General features: G+C 39.2%; 1 protein-coding gene across 3 annotated transcripts in view; it reads right to left on the bottom strand.

Annotated features, from left to right (window-relative positions):
- The window catches only part of LOC137395291 (nuclear receptor subfamily 1 group I member 3-like), a 36,863-nt gene extending 21,093 nt beyond the window's left edge, over positions 1-15,770 (bottom strand). Inside the window, exon 1 of one of the 3 annotated variants that reach the window (XM_068082177.1) lies at positions 15,007-15,770. In XM_068082177.1, coding sequence (XP_067938278.1) covers positions 15,007-15,074 — 68 coding nt within the window. In that variant the 5' untranslated portion in view covers positions 15,075-15,770. Of the gene's footprint in view, positions 1-4,459; positions 4,633-15,006 lie in introns of those variants that run through there. The other 2 variants (XM_068082175.1, XM_068082176.1) reach the window with 2 other exon arrangements.
- Positions 15,771-16,380: the final 610 nt, after the last annotated feature.

The raw sequence follows: 16,380 nt of genomic DNA, 5'->3' as shown, positions 1-16,380 counted from the left end.
TGCTAAGAGAACGGATATCAGGTAAAAAATTGTTAGAGCAGTTAGCAATGATATTTTCAAAGTAATTGTTAGTGGTTGTATGCAATATGTTTATATCACATAAGTTGAAATGAGTTAGCCTTGAACTGTCTAGTAAAAAATAGGGTATGAGTTGGTAATGTAACCCTAGTCAGCAATGCTGCCTTCCTTAGCTCTGTAGCAGAATCAGAGTTCAGTTGGTGTCTGGGCTCAACTCAAATACTACCCACATTTTAGCAATTATATAAATATATTTTAAATAGCACTTTTCAATTAACGCTTTATCAAGAAAAATATGTTTTGTCAGATTTTATAGCAAATTCATCACATTGTTAGTGCATCCCAAACGGTCAAGAAGATTTGTTAAACGCAGACAACTTCAAAGTTTACAAAAAACTGAACTTGCAAAATTTATAAGTGGTTCAAAGCTTGAAGACTTGTCTTTAAAACTACAAGGTGAGAAAATACGTTTGAAGACTACTTCCCAATCAGATATTCTCAAATTACAGCAACAAAGTGAGACACCTTCAGCTAAAACATGGCGGAGTATTGAATGAGGAGAGGACAGGGCAGACTTTTACTCCAAGGAAATATTTCTCTGAAACGTAAGGCTGCTTACCAAAAATAAAAATAAAATATTGCTTGCTCTTTATGTAGCATCATAACTTATAACTATTTTGAAGGGCCAAAGGAATGAGCTTGGGGCATGTACTTCTCGAGTCTGCATATAATTACTATTAACTTTACATTCATTTTCAGTTCGTGTAAAGTAAAATCCCCGTAATATAAACTTCTTCTGAATAGATCATGTATGTGGTAGGGGCTTCTACTGTATCTCGAATAGCATTGTAAGCGCGTGTCGTGTTTTCACATTCTAGAAATCCTCTAGTATTTGTAACATTCTGTTATCTAGCATGTCTTAAGCTAAGTCTATGACTGTAGCATCTTTACTTGGCTAATAGTTGAACTCCTCTGTACTAACATAATGGTGAAACAATATTTGTGTACGCACTTGGACAACAACGTTGAGTAGAAACCACTGTACAAATAGACGGACAACACAAGCACGCCTACTACAAAGCCAGTTGTATAGATTAAAGAATGGCAAAAAACAAAGATAGGATATTTCCATTGTCCCACTGTGAGAGTACCTAGTAAGGCATGGCTGTTTTAAAACCACCAGTATCAAGAATAAATTGCAAGTTGGCTGTTCATGGACAGTATGGCAGCTAGTCAGCATACATAGCATGCATACTGTAGCATGCCAACGCCCCTCACCCATATGTCGATTAAGCTTGACTCCAGCGTTGTGTAGATACGTACTAGATGGATAGGCAAACTGGTTCAATGAACAAGGGGTCAATGACACGTCGTTCATAACAAGTCAGGTCATAACCACATCTACATAACATGTGCCAACCCAGTGCAGTAGAAGTCCATCAAAGCCTCATTTGGTTTGTCTATCATCGCCCAACAGCAACTCAAGATTTTAGCGCCTTAAATCACTAAAGAATGTAGTGAGTCAACTGGATGAGCGAAGCGGGTTAAACTGGTTTTTAAGAATCCTATGCCATAGTTTAGTTCTCGTTATTACCGCTTGAAAACGCACATTTCCTGAACAGTTTGCGCATATTCAAATTACTTGGTTCAAACCAAAAAGTAGGTCAACTCGTAGAGTGGTTTCAGCCATTTTATGACAGCTTCGCATTAGCCACACAGCTTAAAAGTTCAATAGAAGAAAGCCTAGTAGTTTTGCGATACAAAAGTTCCCAGGCAACACGAATGTTTCATTAGTAGGACAGCGGTCAGTAGGCTCAGTTGACCGCCCAGTGGTCAATTTATTGGCAGTAGTCCAAATGTGCAAGTAGCCATATATCGGGTAGTACTGACTAGCGAAAATAGGTCAAACGCGGGAATTAAGTCAACCAATGGCATAGCTTGTTTGTCTCAGCTATTGATTTGAAGCATTGTTTCACATGGTTGTCAGCGATAATATTCTGAAGCAACCAGCAAACATGAATAAAGTGTCTGGTATGTCTCTTGAACTGATCCCACTGGCGGAGGCTGGCACTCATTACAGACAGGTAATTCTAGCGTATAAAAAACAAACACACTGAGGAACCAATGGATGTGTTTGAAATAACCAGGACTTGCTTTCTTAGAAGGCACTGCTAATGAGAAAAACCAGTTCACAAGTACTTTTGAGTCCTGCATATACTGCGTAATGCACAATCTCATGTGGGAAATGATGCTCTGTAAACTGAGTTACTGAATTAAAATAATTATTGACACTGTGCCAGTGACCTCCCAGGTGGCCAGGTTACTGGTCAGTTCAAAGGGCAATGGCCATAGGGTGATCAAGTACTAGGAGCTAAAACTGACTACTGAGTTATATCCTGTCTGCGAAAGTAGAACAGAAATAATTTACTAGTAGTACTTTACCAATTAGGCTTATCATTCTACAGCAAGGTGATCAAATGGGAGCATATAGTCATTTGCTTATACAAGTAAACCATCATACTTTGATAATACCACCTGCAGATCAACATTGGCTTGATAAAGTGTACAAATCTTTAATGACCCCAAAGTTGATGATAGATTCTTAGTAGTTAAGTGGTGGCTCGCGAATTCATGTAGAAGTGAAGACCTCCCTTGGCAAGGCGATGTTCGGGCTTTTTTTTACAAAATCTAACTAGGCCTACTTCATGTTCTTTACAACTGGTGTGATATTGGTTCTGGTAAATTGAATGTGATCATGCACAGCGATCGATAGTGTGGATGCACTTTTTATGAAATAAAATTATTGCAAATACCCGCGACCATTCATGAAAACAAATATGCTCGCTACTATTTTGACTACCGTGGATAATTTTTTCGCGTAGTCTGTATGGCTGTAGTCTGTATGGCTTAATAGTTTTTAGTGGCGTCGGATGAATTTCTAATAATTTTTCCAGCGTTCTAAAAATAATTCTCATAAACAACACAAGAGGCGTTGGGACTCAGCAGAGCTGTGTACCAAATCGGAATAGAGAGGATTAGTGGCAAGTGTGCCTGTACTTTCTATCCACTTCTATCATCACTCAGGAGAGTTGCTCCATTTGCTAGCCGTGATATTGATGAGTTAGTTGTTCAAGGGGCTGGTGCACTATGCAGTGAGGCAGAGGGTCAATAACATATCAGACAGAGGCCTGCCTGCCTGCTCAAGCGCAATTGAAACCAGTTAAATGACTGATAGAGTTAACACATGCCTGTTATGGGCAGAGCAAACCACACTAGAAACTTGTAAACCCCTTTTGCACGGAGACTTGATGTCGCTTGTTTAGGATTTGTGCTTCCTTGAAATTTTCCTATAACAGCAACATACTCAAATACTGTCAAATTTGTCTATAGATGTTTACTATAGATTAGACATGTGAAAACTGAACGCAGACGTGGTGCAAATGAATTCATGTCAACTTATTGGCAGTATTCGGCTGTATCAATTGTTTGATGATGACAGCACTGTGAGAGTATATAGGGATGAGCAGATCGCACAGCTCTACCCATGAAAGGCAGAGCTGAGGGAGGAGCAAAACGACAATAGAATTGATCAATCCTTAACGCATTGGTGACCAGTAGATGTTATAGAACGGCGCTACAAAAGCGTAACAATGGCGAACAAGAGAAAAGCTGCTCAGTTTCTCGATAGTCTTGGAACACAGTACAAGTTTACTAGAGTCAAGGGTGGTGAGGAGATCCATAGTTTTACGCTTACTACCTCCAACGAGGAACATAATTATCTGATGGGCAGGTATGGATTTTCGTTCAGCACTCCGCTAGGCGATTCACTCCCCAGGGTTAGAACTGCCGAGCAAAGCGAGCTAGCATCAACAGTTAAGGATATTTGGTCTACCACAATCCGAATTACATAACCGAAAGAGTTTAGCTCATAGTCTAGGACATTGGACTACTTTAGCTGCAAACTAACGAGTGTAACCAGTAGCAACTCCAAGTTCTACAGTCACTCACTCATAAAGTGCAAGCACTTGGCTAGTGAGCCTGTACTCTATAGCTAATGCACACATTCGCCTCTATCATTCATTAAAGCAATATTGATTCAACTCATTTTATTAAGGGCATGGGTGCGGTCAAGTCTGCAAGTGCCTTAAATTAAATTTCTTTGCTTTCAACAGGTAATAAAATTGTGATTATATAAGGGTTCTTTACTAAGACCAAGCGACCGTCACCAAGAACCAAGTGAATTATAAACTACAGTACAGAGCCAGAGTTGTTAGTATGCATGTTATGATGAGATGTACATGTATATGCGTACTTTAATAAGCACAACAATTTTATCTGAAGTAAATGCGAACACAGTTGGGTTCAGCTGGGTTCAAGAGATGACAAGACATTAGTTACCTGTTGACAAGGCATCGCTAGTGTTATGTAACTTTGAACTTACAATCTTGGTCTCTTATGTCCTGAGGTGTACATTCTTTGAGGTTGTGAGGTAGAAATATCATTGGTGTGATATGATAGTAAAGGAACTTCACTTATACCAGAAAGAAAATATTCTCCTGATAACCAGCGGCAGGCGACATAGTACTCGTCGCGCCTTGTGTGCTGCAGCTTGCATATCAGTGTACTACTAAAGCGAGTGAACAGAGTACAACGAATTTTACAAGTCCATTGACCAATCGCTGGTGGTCATTGGGCAAGCGCTAAGACTTATTAGCCCAAGGACCTTGTAACACTAGCGTCGTAAGTGGAAGGCTAATGACCCCGTTATAGTACATTATAGTACACGCTGGTGAGCTGCTTTATATATGCCCTATTTATCATACGCCCAACAGGCCTGATTCACTGCTATTTGCATGCACATGGCTTATGCGATGCGCTTTGAAAGTGAGCCGTGATTGGTCAGCATTCATGCGCGGCCTGGAGATCTCTGTATTAGTTTGTGCCTCCCAATTAAACGCATTCTAAGAGGGTGCTTCCATTTACTGACCCAGACTGCCGAATCTTTTTAGAATGCAAACTGACAGTATCAGCATTCAGCAGCACATAAAATTAGGAAATACATATTTGATCCGATGGGGTTATCTAAACCGAGACGGCGTTGATAAGAGATAGCGGTCAGACATGGTATCTCAAGTATCTTTCTGTAGCCTAAAATAGTTCACTTGTGTCCTCATAATAAATCCAGAGCCGAAGAGTACAGTTGACTCTGTAAATAATTGCATGATAAAAACCACCAGCTGGTCCTGCTAAAGATTTCTGTAATATAAAGGCGTCAATAGCGGTCACCCGCACTGAGTTGGCTGTATTTTTAATGAATAACAGCTGAAAAAGTCGAAAAAATGCTACTCCACCTCGAAGGGTGCTAAACTGGCGTCTGTATTGCACCGTCAAAATGTACTCTAAGCGCAACTATGCGCTTGACGAAGAAAGAGCAGTGAAGTCCAGCTTATATTTGGTGATTTATCATAGCACATTCTTGTCCAGGTCATGTACTTTTCCGCAAAGCATTCACTCGCTAAGCACGATAGGCGATGCCTTGGAAACGAGTAAAAATCGATGACGATTTCACATGACTAGTAGCAGATAAATCCAAAAACCTTTGCCGCAGATCTGAAGCTAGAAAGTGATTGGTGGATTGTTGAGATTTTGTAGGTTTAAGCCATATGGACAGGTTCATGATCAGTTTAAGTTACTGATATGAGCTTTACGTAATAGAGTAAAAGCTAAGCTAGTTGGCCACGGTAACATCCAGAAGCTTAAAACACATTCGCTCAGTCAGAAGGCAGCAACTCTCGTTGATAGTCGACATCAGACAACTAATCCTACTAGATGTGGCCTTATGGCGCCTGACCTGAAAACAGGTATTTGGAGTTCCCAGAAAAGGCCACTGGAGGTGTCAGTAATGACATCTAATCTAAATTGCTCAGTACAACTGAACATGTCTCCAGTCTTCGAGGTTGGTTAGCAACTGGGCTCAGACATGCTAAGCCTAGGCCATAGAGCAAGTACTTTCTGCAACAATGTTCTTAAAAACATGCACAGCCTCTGCTTGCAGTAAGAGAAGTAGACCCCATACTTCATCTTGTAGGGATTGCCGACACTTGCTAAATTGGTGCATGTCACGCAGGACAATTTTTATAAACCATTGCAGGAGCAAGCTATTATCTAGTTCGTCCCTGAGCAAGCATATCAGATATTTCAGAGAAGAAAAGTGGTACACGCCATGACTCTACAATGTGTAAAGAATTTCTGTCTACAACAACATGTCATTCCCATTCGGCGTCTCAACCGACAAGGGACACTACATTGTTATGACAAAAAAGCAAGCTAATGAGCATCAACACCTGACGCCCAACATTTACCAAATGATTTGTTGTGGATCCAACAATTCGAAATGAACATACAAGCCTGTATGTTCATTTCGCTGCCAAGCCTGTATGTATCGCTGCCAAGCTTGTATGTATCAGGCTTGGCAGCGATAAATCCACTGTAACTGTGATGGGCTGAAGTAGCTAATTATAGCCATTAGTATAAATTGGGAACCGTTTATGGAAAATTTTCATATGTAAAATTTTTTTATAAAAATGATTATGGATTGCCCAATAAAAAATATATATAGATATATTTCTAATAGATTATGTGGTAATATGTTACAATTTTATTATTCTAGTTTAGTTCATGTCATGAATTTGAACAATTTTTGTTCTTTGTCATAGTTGGGGCTATATTCATTGTCTACATGGAGCATTTCTTCATTTAGTAAAATGTAGCGACGCGAATAGCTATACAAATCCTACTGCTATCACAAGTCATTGATGATTGCGTTATAATATGAAGATGCTGTAAATACATCAAAAAAACAACTGAATAATCAAGGAGGGGTGTCATAGCCTTCACCCGAGTAAAGGTAAGGCCACACGTATCGTGTAATTTCAACTAATCTGGGAAATTCCATTCGTACGAAATTTCTGACCTGCCACACGGAGTTTCCCCACCACGGATTCGTACGAAAATAACTTTCAACTAGCCAATCAGAACGCGGTGATAAATTGAAGCCGATTCTGTTTTAATCATTTGCTTCAGTACAAACATGCGCAAAAAAAACGACCTTCAACATTCAACTAACCTTTTCAACTGACCAATCAAACAACGATTCGTAGGAATTTCTGACGTTTTATCCAATTCAGGATTCGTTCATCGTGCGCAACCAACGATGGACGAATTCGTCCAAATGTCAATTCGTACGAATTGTTTCGTCCAAATTTCGCCGATTTTGTGAGAATTTTGTCTCGTGTGGCCCTACCTTAAGGCCCACCCTCATTGACCTATCTATTTGCAAACACGACGCATCATTTAGTAGCTTTGTTTTGTAACTACATGGTAAATATCTATCCTGCTCATCAGGCGATGATTTCGTCGGTATGTAAAATGAGGCCAGAAGCGTGCCTTGTCACAACAGTATATACTTTAATAATGCCGTGTCCAGCCACTCTGGTGCCTTGTGAAGCGAGTCACCACTGGCTGCAATAAAATTTTTGTTTCCACATAATTTATTCTTTCGTACAGGGTTAAATCAACTATCGGCCAAATTAGCTCTAATTCTTTTTATAGAAAGGGATTGAATAGTCCCACTATTTATTTTGTTACAAGTCATGAACGCTATTAGTAAATTAATACGCTACTAATATTAATCTAACAAGCTACTTTTTGAGCAAACATGCAGACGCCATTTGTACCCCTCAAAAGTTTATGTTAAGTTTAATGCTTTGTGAGTCAAATGGTTACTTATTGGCCCAATCAGGTCGATCTTTCAGGCCGAAGTTGTCCCGTGAGCATCGCTTAGTTGCCAGGTTCAACTTTCAATGTTGTAGCAATTAAGCTGTGTCCATCGAAAATTTATCGATTTTGATTGGTAGTATGTTAGGCCATGGCTTTTTTACCAATCTTATGATGCATCAACCTTGAGTCGATCAAATTTGTGTCATGTGCAGTGGCTAAAGGCTGGTTCACTCTATATTGCTGCCGAATTTCGGCGTTGATGCCACAATACTTCGGTGATCGTCGATGATAACAATGTTCACACTATCACAAACCCATCCGCTTTTGCATCAGGAAATACTCCGGGACATTTATCTGTTTAAAGTTTCGTGAAAAAAACCTCCATGTTTTCGCATGCGGGAATCAAAAACTAGTCCTGAAGCGGCTACCATAGACGGATATGAATAAATCACGCCATCCACGACCGCGCGTTACCATCACCGAAATGGTTCACATTTGAAAGGCAGTCGTCGATGCTCGGAGAAGTATCGTTTGAGAGCAAACATTTGAGAGCAAAGTTTGATAGCTGCAAACTTTCCTGATGTGTCCGCATTGCTTCGTCGATGCCATCAATTCACGGTTCACATAATCGATGATGGCCGCCGAAAGGGAAACACTGACGAACGGCGATATGGTGTGAACCAGCCTTTAGTAAAAGTTGTGAAATTTTAAAGGGGGAAAACTGAGAAAGATCAATAGGTCAGAAGGTCAATAAGACCTGATGAGTAGCACCAAATAGTGACACTGAAGGAGCACACATTCCTGATGAATGACATTAAAAGCTAACTATAAATACCTCACTACATTCTTTAAATATTACTAAACGTTTTCTCGCTCTCAGTTATTTTGGTGGACAGTCAGCTACTGAGACAGTAACTAGTAAAACTAACGTTGGAAAAATACTAGCTGTCAATTTTTTTAGCAGTTCAGATCATTTCGCACATGACTGACCAGCTGCAATTTTATGTTTAGCCATCTTGAAGTACGTAGTAAGATAAAGCTTGTCTTAGGAATTCAGCGTCAAGTGCTTGAAGTGAGAATCTACATGTAGCGCTGAGAGCCTACGTAGGTAGTGCATGCCATCATAAATGACACGTGCATCAGAAGGACTGAAAGAATCCTTTGATATGAAGGTACTTATCGCATCGTTCTTTACCGCAAACCTTGATAGTAGTCTACCCGTACTAGCAGCCGCACTATTCAGTGTATCTAAAAAAGTTTAGTCATTAGCGCACAGCATTTAGAAAGCCTAACTGTTTGCGGTATAAATTATGCAGCAATCTTTAGAAGGTTCATAGATCATCAGTCTGCCCAGTGCTCTATTCATAAAATCTGTGTAAGGGAAGTCAGTCAAGCTTTGTTCCATTTTTAGCTATCAATTCCTAGCAGCTCATTCCTAACAACAGCAACTAGCAAAACGGTAATTCATAATCTATTATGGGGTGACACATTTCAACCATCCACCGCTTTTGCCTTTGGAGATTTTGGTTGGGAAACACAGCCAAAGTAATCAAAACTCCAAAGGTGGCAGCCACCTCAATTTGGTTTGGCCAGGCACTACTAAAGCATGTCTAATTGGACAACTTATTATTAGTGAGTCCAATAATCACCTAATTTCTTTTACAGAAGCTTGACACATAATTGATTAAGAATGCAGCGAATAAAATGAATAGAATAACACAACAAAACAACATATTTTAAAAAATTATTGTTTTCCTGGTTCAGTTTGTACTGGTGTTGTAACTCTTTGAAACTCCAGTTGCTTTGTTGTGAGAAATTTTGATTCGGTTCTCGCTTTATAATAGTTAGAGCTGGTAGATCAACAAAATTCCATCAAGAATATTTATAATAGCGCATTACGAAATGGCCAATTCAAATGTGGTTGTAAAAAATTCTTCAATCAATTGGTTGTCATCTGACTTCTAGATATATATTCAGTTACTATAGTTACATGGCGAGCTCAAGGTTGTAAATTGAGAAACTTCTTTTAGCAGTACGCCTGGAGCCAATCACCGTCCCACTTATGTCGAGCAAGCGTACCCTTAGTGAACTACTTCATGCACAAATAATGCACCAATAGTCATTAATTTATAAATAAATATCATTACAATCGATCGGCTGCCACTTTTCTTAGTCATAGTTGAATGTTTGCTCAGCAAAGTGACCTGCCGGTTAGCGGCGCAAAGCTTCCTTTGTAAAAACTGGAAATAGAACCGCTTTGGTGATCCCCAGATGGAGATATAAATTTTTAAAATGTTATCCATTACATGCAAATGACCAAGGCACTTTAAAGCCCTCTGTTACGTACCAGCCTAGTTATGGCACTCCAAGGATTCTCAATTACTTCGGATAGCGAATCTTACCCTTTTATCTTTTTACAAGCTCTTTAAGCATGAGTCTATGTTTTACAAGGATAACACAATACTAAGGTTTACTAGTAACCAAAGCACTTGAAAACACTTTATTATCTACATTTTGTACCGGCTACAGCTGTACGTTGATCTACTAGCCAAAAATGCAGAATAACAGGCAATTTTAGAGATGTTTATTACCTGGACAGCGCTGGACATTTATCTAGTTTTAAATCTGTTTAAATGGTGTAATGTGGGAGACTACTGAAACTTATTCATACCAAACTAGTGAGTTTTAACGCACCTCTTAACTTGGTGCTCGTTTTAAACTCTTGACCAGACAAATGTTTGATGAAATGGTATTCAAGTCTGTAATACAGTGGCTTTTGCAAGGCGGTTGCAATTTTTACTATAATAAGAGCCGTGTTCGTCCGTCGCTAAGAGTGCTAAAAAAGATCGTTTCGCAGGTTTTGTAGCCAGGCGTACTACCAACAGCGCGACTATCGTGCGCTCAGGTGCGCCATTCAACTACCTTTGCCAAATTGACGAATGGTTGTACACATAATTATTACACATGACAATCTCTCACGGCGCACGGAACTGCCAGGGTTGTAGTCCACAATAATACAGTAAATAGGCAAATTTTGGTGCACAATATAACACAATCTTGAAAACATATATATCGTCTAGTACAAATAGTCTTTACCTAGGAGCACCATGAAGTGTGAAAATCTAGCAACATGAAGTATAATAACAGTTTCGGCTTCTCAGTATTGTCTGTCACCAACTGAGTCTTTGTTGGATAAGGAAGATGTGTAGATGTGGATTTTTTGAACTTTGTAATGCTTCCATTGGCTAATCCCAGCATGTTCTAATACTGACTCTTGATTTTATACTAATTATTAAGTGTTGATACAGTGATAACGTAGCGAAACACCCCTATATGGCGCTGCAACGCCATCATGGAAACAGCCGTGTCACTCTCATCTTGTCGTGACTCAGTGTCGATGTTGGGAAGCGGAACGCCGTGCACGAAAATGGCCTTAACAACTAACGGTGCCGTACTTGTGCATGGGCATAGGAATAACGCCATGAGAAATAGCGGTTTTTTCTGATCATCCATGGTTTGTTTTGTCCTTGACCTTCTAAAAATACAACCTTGACATAAGGCATCGCACAACCATCGCTCTACTCTAGCACCTTATGGAAATCTTGTCGGCCTAGTAAAGCGCTTCAGCATTGGCACTTCTGCATGTCACATTATAGCTGTATGGAAACTTAGTAAATGATGACCGCCATCTTGAAAGGTTGATTATCTGATGACAGCTGATGTGCCTGAAGTGGACTCTTCGTTTCATCTCGAGGCCAGTTTAATGTATCTATTTAAGGGGACATGCTTGGAGCAGAAGCTTTGAATTAGATGACATGAAACTGAAGGACGAAAGCCAGTACTGGTTGTGATTACAGTAGAATCATACAAATATAGATGGCGAAGTACTAAACCTTTTTGTTGAATAATCATTAGGTTTGATTAGATTTTAAGAACAGAATATAATATGAAATATTACGCTATAAAAAGAAAGCTTCAAAGCATTCATTACTGTAAAAAAGGAACGCTTCAAGTAGCTGATGAACAAAAAGATGATGATGGTGTTCGTCAAACTTATCATTTGATGTGGCAGAGAGGTTAGGTGCCTAATTGCAAATTCTCTAGTTACTTTCTGACAGTTGACAGTGGCTAGTCAGATTCTGCAAGCTACTTTTGCTATGACCACGATACAGACAGTTGTTTTCATTGTGCAATAATTTGCGCTAGCATACTGTTGTTCCACTGCTGACATTCATCATCTCTACAGGGAATCAAACAGTATAATTATACACCGGTACTTGTGAAACGCTGGGAGAGTCCACTTTGTTTCTTAGCCAGTAGCCACGCTGAGAGAAAAAAGGTCATATGTCAGAATGCATGTCACTGAATATGCGTTTGGGAAGCTATTTAGAACAGTACAAATATACATTTACAGTAGATGACGCAATAGGCTACTGTGCTTCAAGAATGATCGTCTTGATTAAAGCTACAAGGAATGAGAAAAAGGAGGTAGGGTAGGTAATACGGGGTAGATGTGAACATACTATAGATAGAGATGAATACAGTTATTATTCGAAGTACAGATATGAACACACTGTAAAACATACAGGAAAACATTTACTGCTCGAGTGTAGAAGCTGTGAACACACAATAAAATATTTATGAATAAATTTTCTGCTTGTGAACACACAATAGAATAAACATCTATACTTTTTCTGCTCCAGTACAAATGTGAACATACTCTAGAACAGATGTGAACACTCTATAGACATGTGAATACATTGCTTAGGTATGGATGTGAATGAATTATGGATAGCCATTAATACATTTGCTGCTCATTGAGTTACTAATCAAAATCCTCAGCTGTCTTTAGTGCGATTTCAAAATGGCCACCACATGTAACTGATGCGTAGTAGCTAATATTTTTTTGGTCAACTCTGTTATGTACTAAGACACGAATGGAATCATTAATTAATGTGTTTATTTTGATTGCAAAAAATATGAATACCAATCAAGTAATGAGAATATTCTACTGATGTAAACTGGTGGCTAATAAACTGTTTACTAGCTAGTTCTATCCATAGAAACCAACTGTTTGCAAACTAGATCCATCATTATAAAGTCAGTCTATTCAGCAGTTTCCCATTAAAGTTGGTCTATGAAGTGATGAAACACTGAATATCAGGCTCACTAACAAGTGACATCAACCTATGGTTTGCCCATATACTCCAGATCCCTAACAGACATCCTTAATAACTGAAATCAGCCTACCTTAGGACTTTGCTGATCTGTACAAACAAGAAGACACTATATTTCTCATGTACCACATGAGAAATATTAGAACCATCTATGTCACCAAAGTGAATAAATAAATATAACAATCAGTGCTGTTCTATAGAATGAGCAGGAGCTCTAATAGTTTAGTTAAAGGTGAAAATGTTGTGCCAATTATTGTTAGATATATTTGAATTGTTTTCAACTGCTTTTGACTCCCTACACATGGGCCCTACCTTAGAGAGGTACATGACAAAATATTTGGTACGGTGTTTGGTACCTAGTAACCAATCATGTAATCATACATGTGTCCATCAACTTTGAAATATCCTCTACATGCCGTTTTGGTGAACCCAATGAAACATTTCTATCATATACTATAAAAAGTGTATGATTATTATATCGTGAACATATTAAAATTTTTACTATGATAAGAGCTCTATCTGTCTGGCTGAACCACAGTTGGAGGCTGAAAATTAGGATTGCATCATATGGGATTCTACTAGTATTTATAACAATCTCGGGCCACAGTTTTTACTGACGCATCCCCAAAGCATATGCTCATCTACTAGCAACCAACTAGCTCATCTACTAGCAACCAACTAACTCATCTACTAGCAACCAACCTTACAAAGCTACCTCGTAGCTTCATGCATCCAAATCAGAGCAAAAGCAACAGCATTTCCCTAACATTGTGAAATGTACACAATTGAAATTATGACGCAAGTACATACTCCCTACTCGTAGAGAATTCGAAAGTACCAAAAACGACAAACTGCTTTAACAAAATGCCCTATAAAGCTATATCTGACACATGCCGCCGTTATTCAAACCATAAGGTCTCAAGTTTTTTGCAGTAGTTTGTTCAGTGTATGCAAGACTAACACTGTTAGCAAATCTTAGAAAATCTTTTTTGGCAAACGGTCAATGCCCAACTGCCAAATGGTTATCATGCCAAGCTGTGAAGACCAGGTGAGTACATTAACATTAACTTTTCCACCAAAAACGGTGTTCTTTAAGCGAACTTTACTACGCAATGTGGAGTTAGCAGTAATACAGGCAAATGCTTTGCTTAAATACTAAATCAGTAAAAACTCAGTAGCTCTCAGCTATGTTCAGTTGTTTATGTTGATGAACTACCAAATATCCAGATAGTTTAAAAGAGTTAAAGATAGAGCATGTAGCTAGCTGTTTTGAATGGCCTACATTCATCAAGGTGCTATTTAACTATTCCTTGCATTCATGCCATCGCGGCGCGCATGCCATCAATTCATCTGAATACCCTGGCAATCCCACAAACCTTAGCTTTTATTACGCTAGTCAAACAAGCGACAATGCACTTTAGTAGCAAGTACGCGAAGCTAGTCAGCTGATTAGCCGTGTGAGTGAATTTGGTTAGTAGCTGGACTAGTTTAGAGCGAGCAGTTGATTTCCATGTCTGCTGCTCCCTGGTAAGAAGTACATACTTGGACAAATTGAACCATAGTATATCAGAGGGGTATCAAATGCTGCATTAACTGGTTAGCATTGAAATGCTTATACGCATTCATACTGTATACTATTATTCAGTTATACATTCAACTATATACATTCAAATTTTATTTACATTATGAAATAGAGTCAGAGGTATGCCAAGAACCATTAGCAGCACTCCATTTCTGTATATATCATCAACAAGGGAGCATTCTACAGCTTTGTTCAATGGACATTTGTCAATGCAAATTAGTGCGTTCAGAGCAAAAAAGAGGTGTTTCTAAATAATCCAGGTAGGAATTACGGAGAAGGATTGAAATTGTGATTTTTGCATGCAAGGTCATAAGTACAAGTAAAAAACAATATTTCGCAAACATGTCTAAGCGCACTAAAGCATACGGAAACCAAAAGAATGAGTGACTGGCAAGGAATCAGCCAGCCGGAAAAAAGTAAACTATTAAAAGTACATAGTCCGGTACTTACAAGCCATTTTTGGAGACATCAGGAAGAAGGTATGGATCCAATATGTAGCAGTCGTTCATCCGCCACATTATCAACGCCGCTTGATCGCAGCATCTATTCTCCTGGAAAGTATTTTTCCACGAAGCTCCAAGTACGGACGTACTGCCTAGTTTTTGACCTGATGTACTATTTTGCTGATCACAACCAGGATATGTTAAAAAGCGAAAAACAAACCTTTAAAAAGCGATGGCTTTATAAAATTATATAAGAAACGTGTAGACATGGTAACATCCTAGTCGCCTCGGTGCTTAGACTCAACTGTTTAGTATAAGACCTTGAACGTCCTTGCAATGCTTGTGGTTGAAATAGTCATAATTGTACGCTCTCCTAGTTCTCCAATTCAGCAACTCCCATATAGCAAATATCATTTAAAAGTCTTCTCAGACTTTACGTCCTATGTGACAAGTGGTGTCCGAAGTTGGTGAAGAGAACCCAGCGCATCAGGTTTACTGCTAACCCATAAGCAACGTCATAAATACACGCGCCTAAATATGGTTGGAGATGGCAGAGCCGCCCTGGTCGTTTACGATCTTGCTGTATTTGCTAGTTTGAACATTCTTTCATCGCGCAAAAAACTTTTCAATAAAGTACGGAAGTGTCTTCTCTCGCTTGATAGACCAGCTGCAGCCTTTGAAGTAGACTAACCTTGCCGCAAGGTCAAAACTATATGTTGGAGTCTGAATGAATTTCTTGTTAGCTAACAGGAGGTATGAAAGTAGATGCTGCGACAGTAAAATGTCAGGCAAACGTTATCGAGGACGTCTCGATAAATCTGCACGCCTTTTAAGCCTCTCTAACCAGTAGGAAAATGTAACAAACTAAGTCGTATGTAATCAAGCATTGTATGCAAAATAATTAGTGTTAGGTATTTGATGATTTCTTTACTTTATAATATGGGTGCTCTTATTGGCTAGCAGAGTTGTACAAATGACGTCGCAACCGAGCTCAATCGAAATGCAAGGTCGTAGCTACTGCATGTTCGAAACTCAAGGTATTCGCTGAAGTTGCAACTATATGTGTTTAGATGTTTATTCTCTGAAGCGTAACAACAGCCTAAGCCCAGTTCGGCAAAACAGTTTTGAAAATTGTTTTGTTCGACAAACCTTTTTGCCGCTAAAAACGCAACTTCTACAGCTGCAGTACTAAAGTGACAGTGACGACTCATCTCTACATTACATCTGATAAGGTGTTACCTACTCTAGAGTACCGCAAGCGCGATCCGTTTTCCTTCAAACATTTTGGCAACTCGAGCGCAAAGTCGAATGTATACGGTCGACAATAGTGCGAAGTAATCACGCGTTGTGCACTCAAGGCACTAAAATAGCGAAACACCAA

Source organism: Watersipora subatra, chromosome 4 (assembly GCF_963576615.1).
Source record: "Watersipora subatra chromosome 4, tzWatSuba1.1, whole genome shotgun sequence".
Classification (NCBI taxonomy): Eukaryota; Metazoa; Bryozoa; class Gymnolaemata; order Cheilostomatida; family Watersiporidae; genus Watersipora; species Watersipora subatra.
Note: the sequence above shows the minus strand (reverse complement) of the source record. Positions and strands in the feature narration are given on the sequence as shown.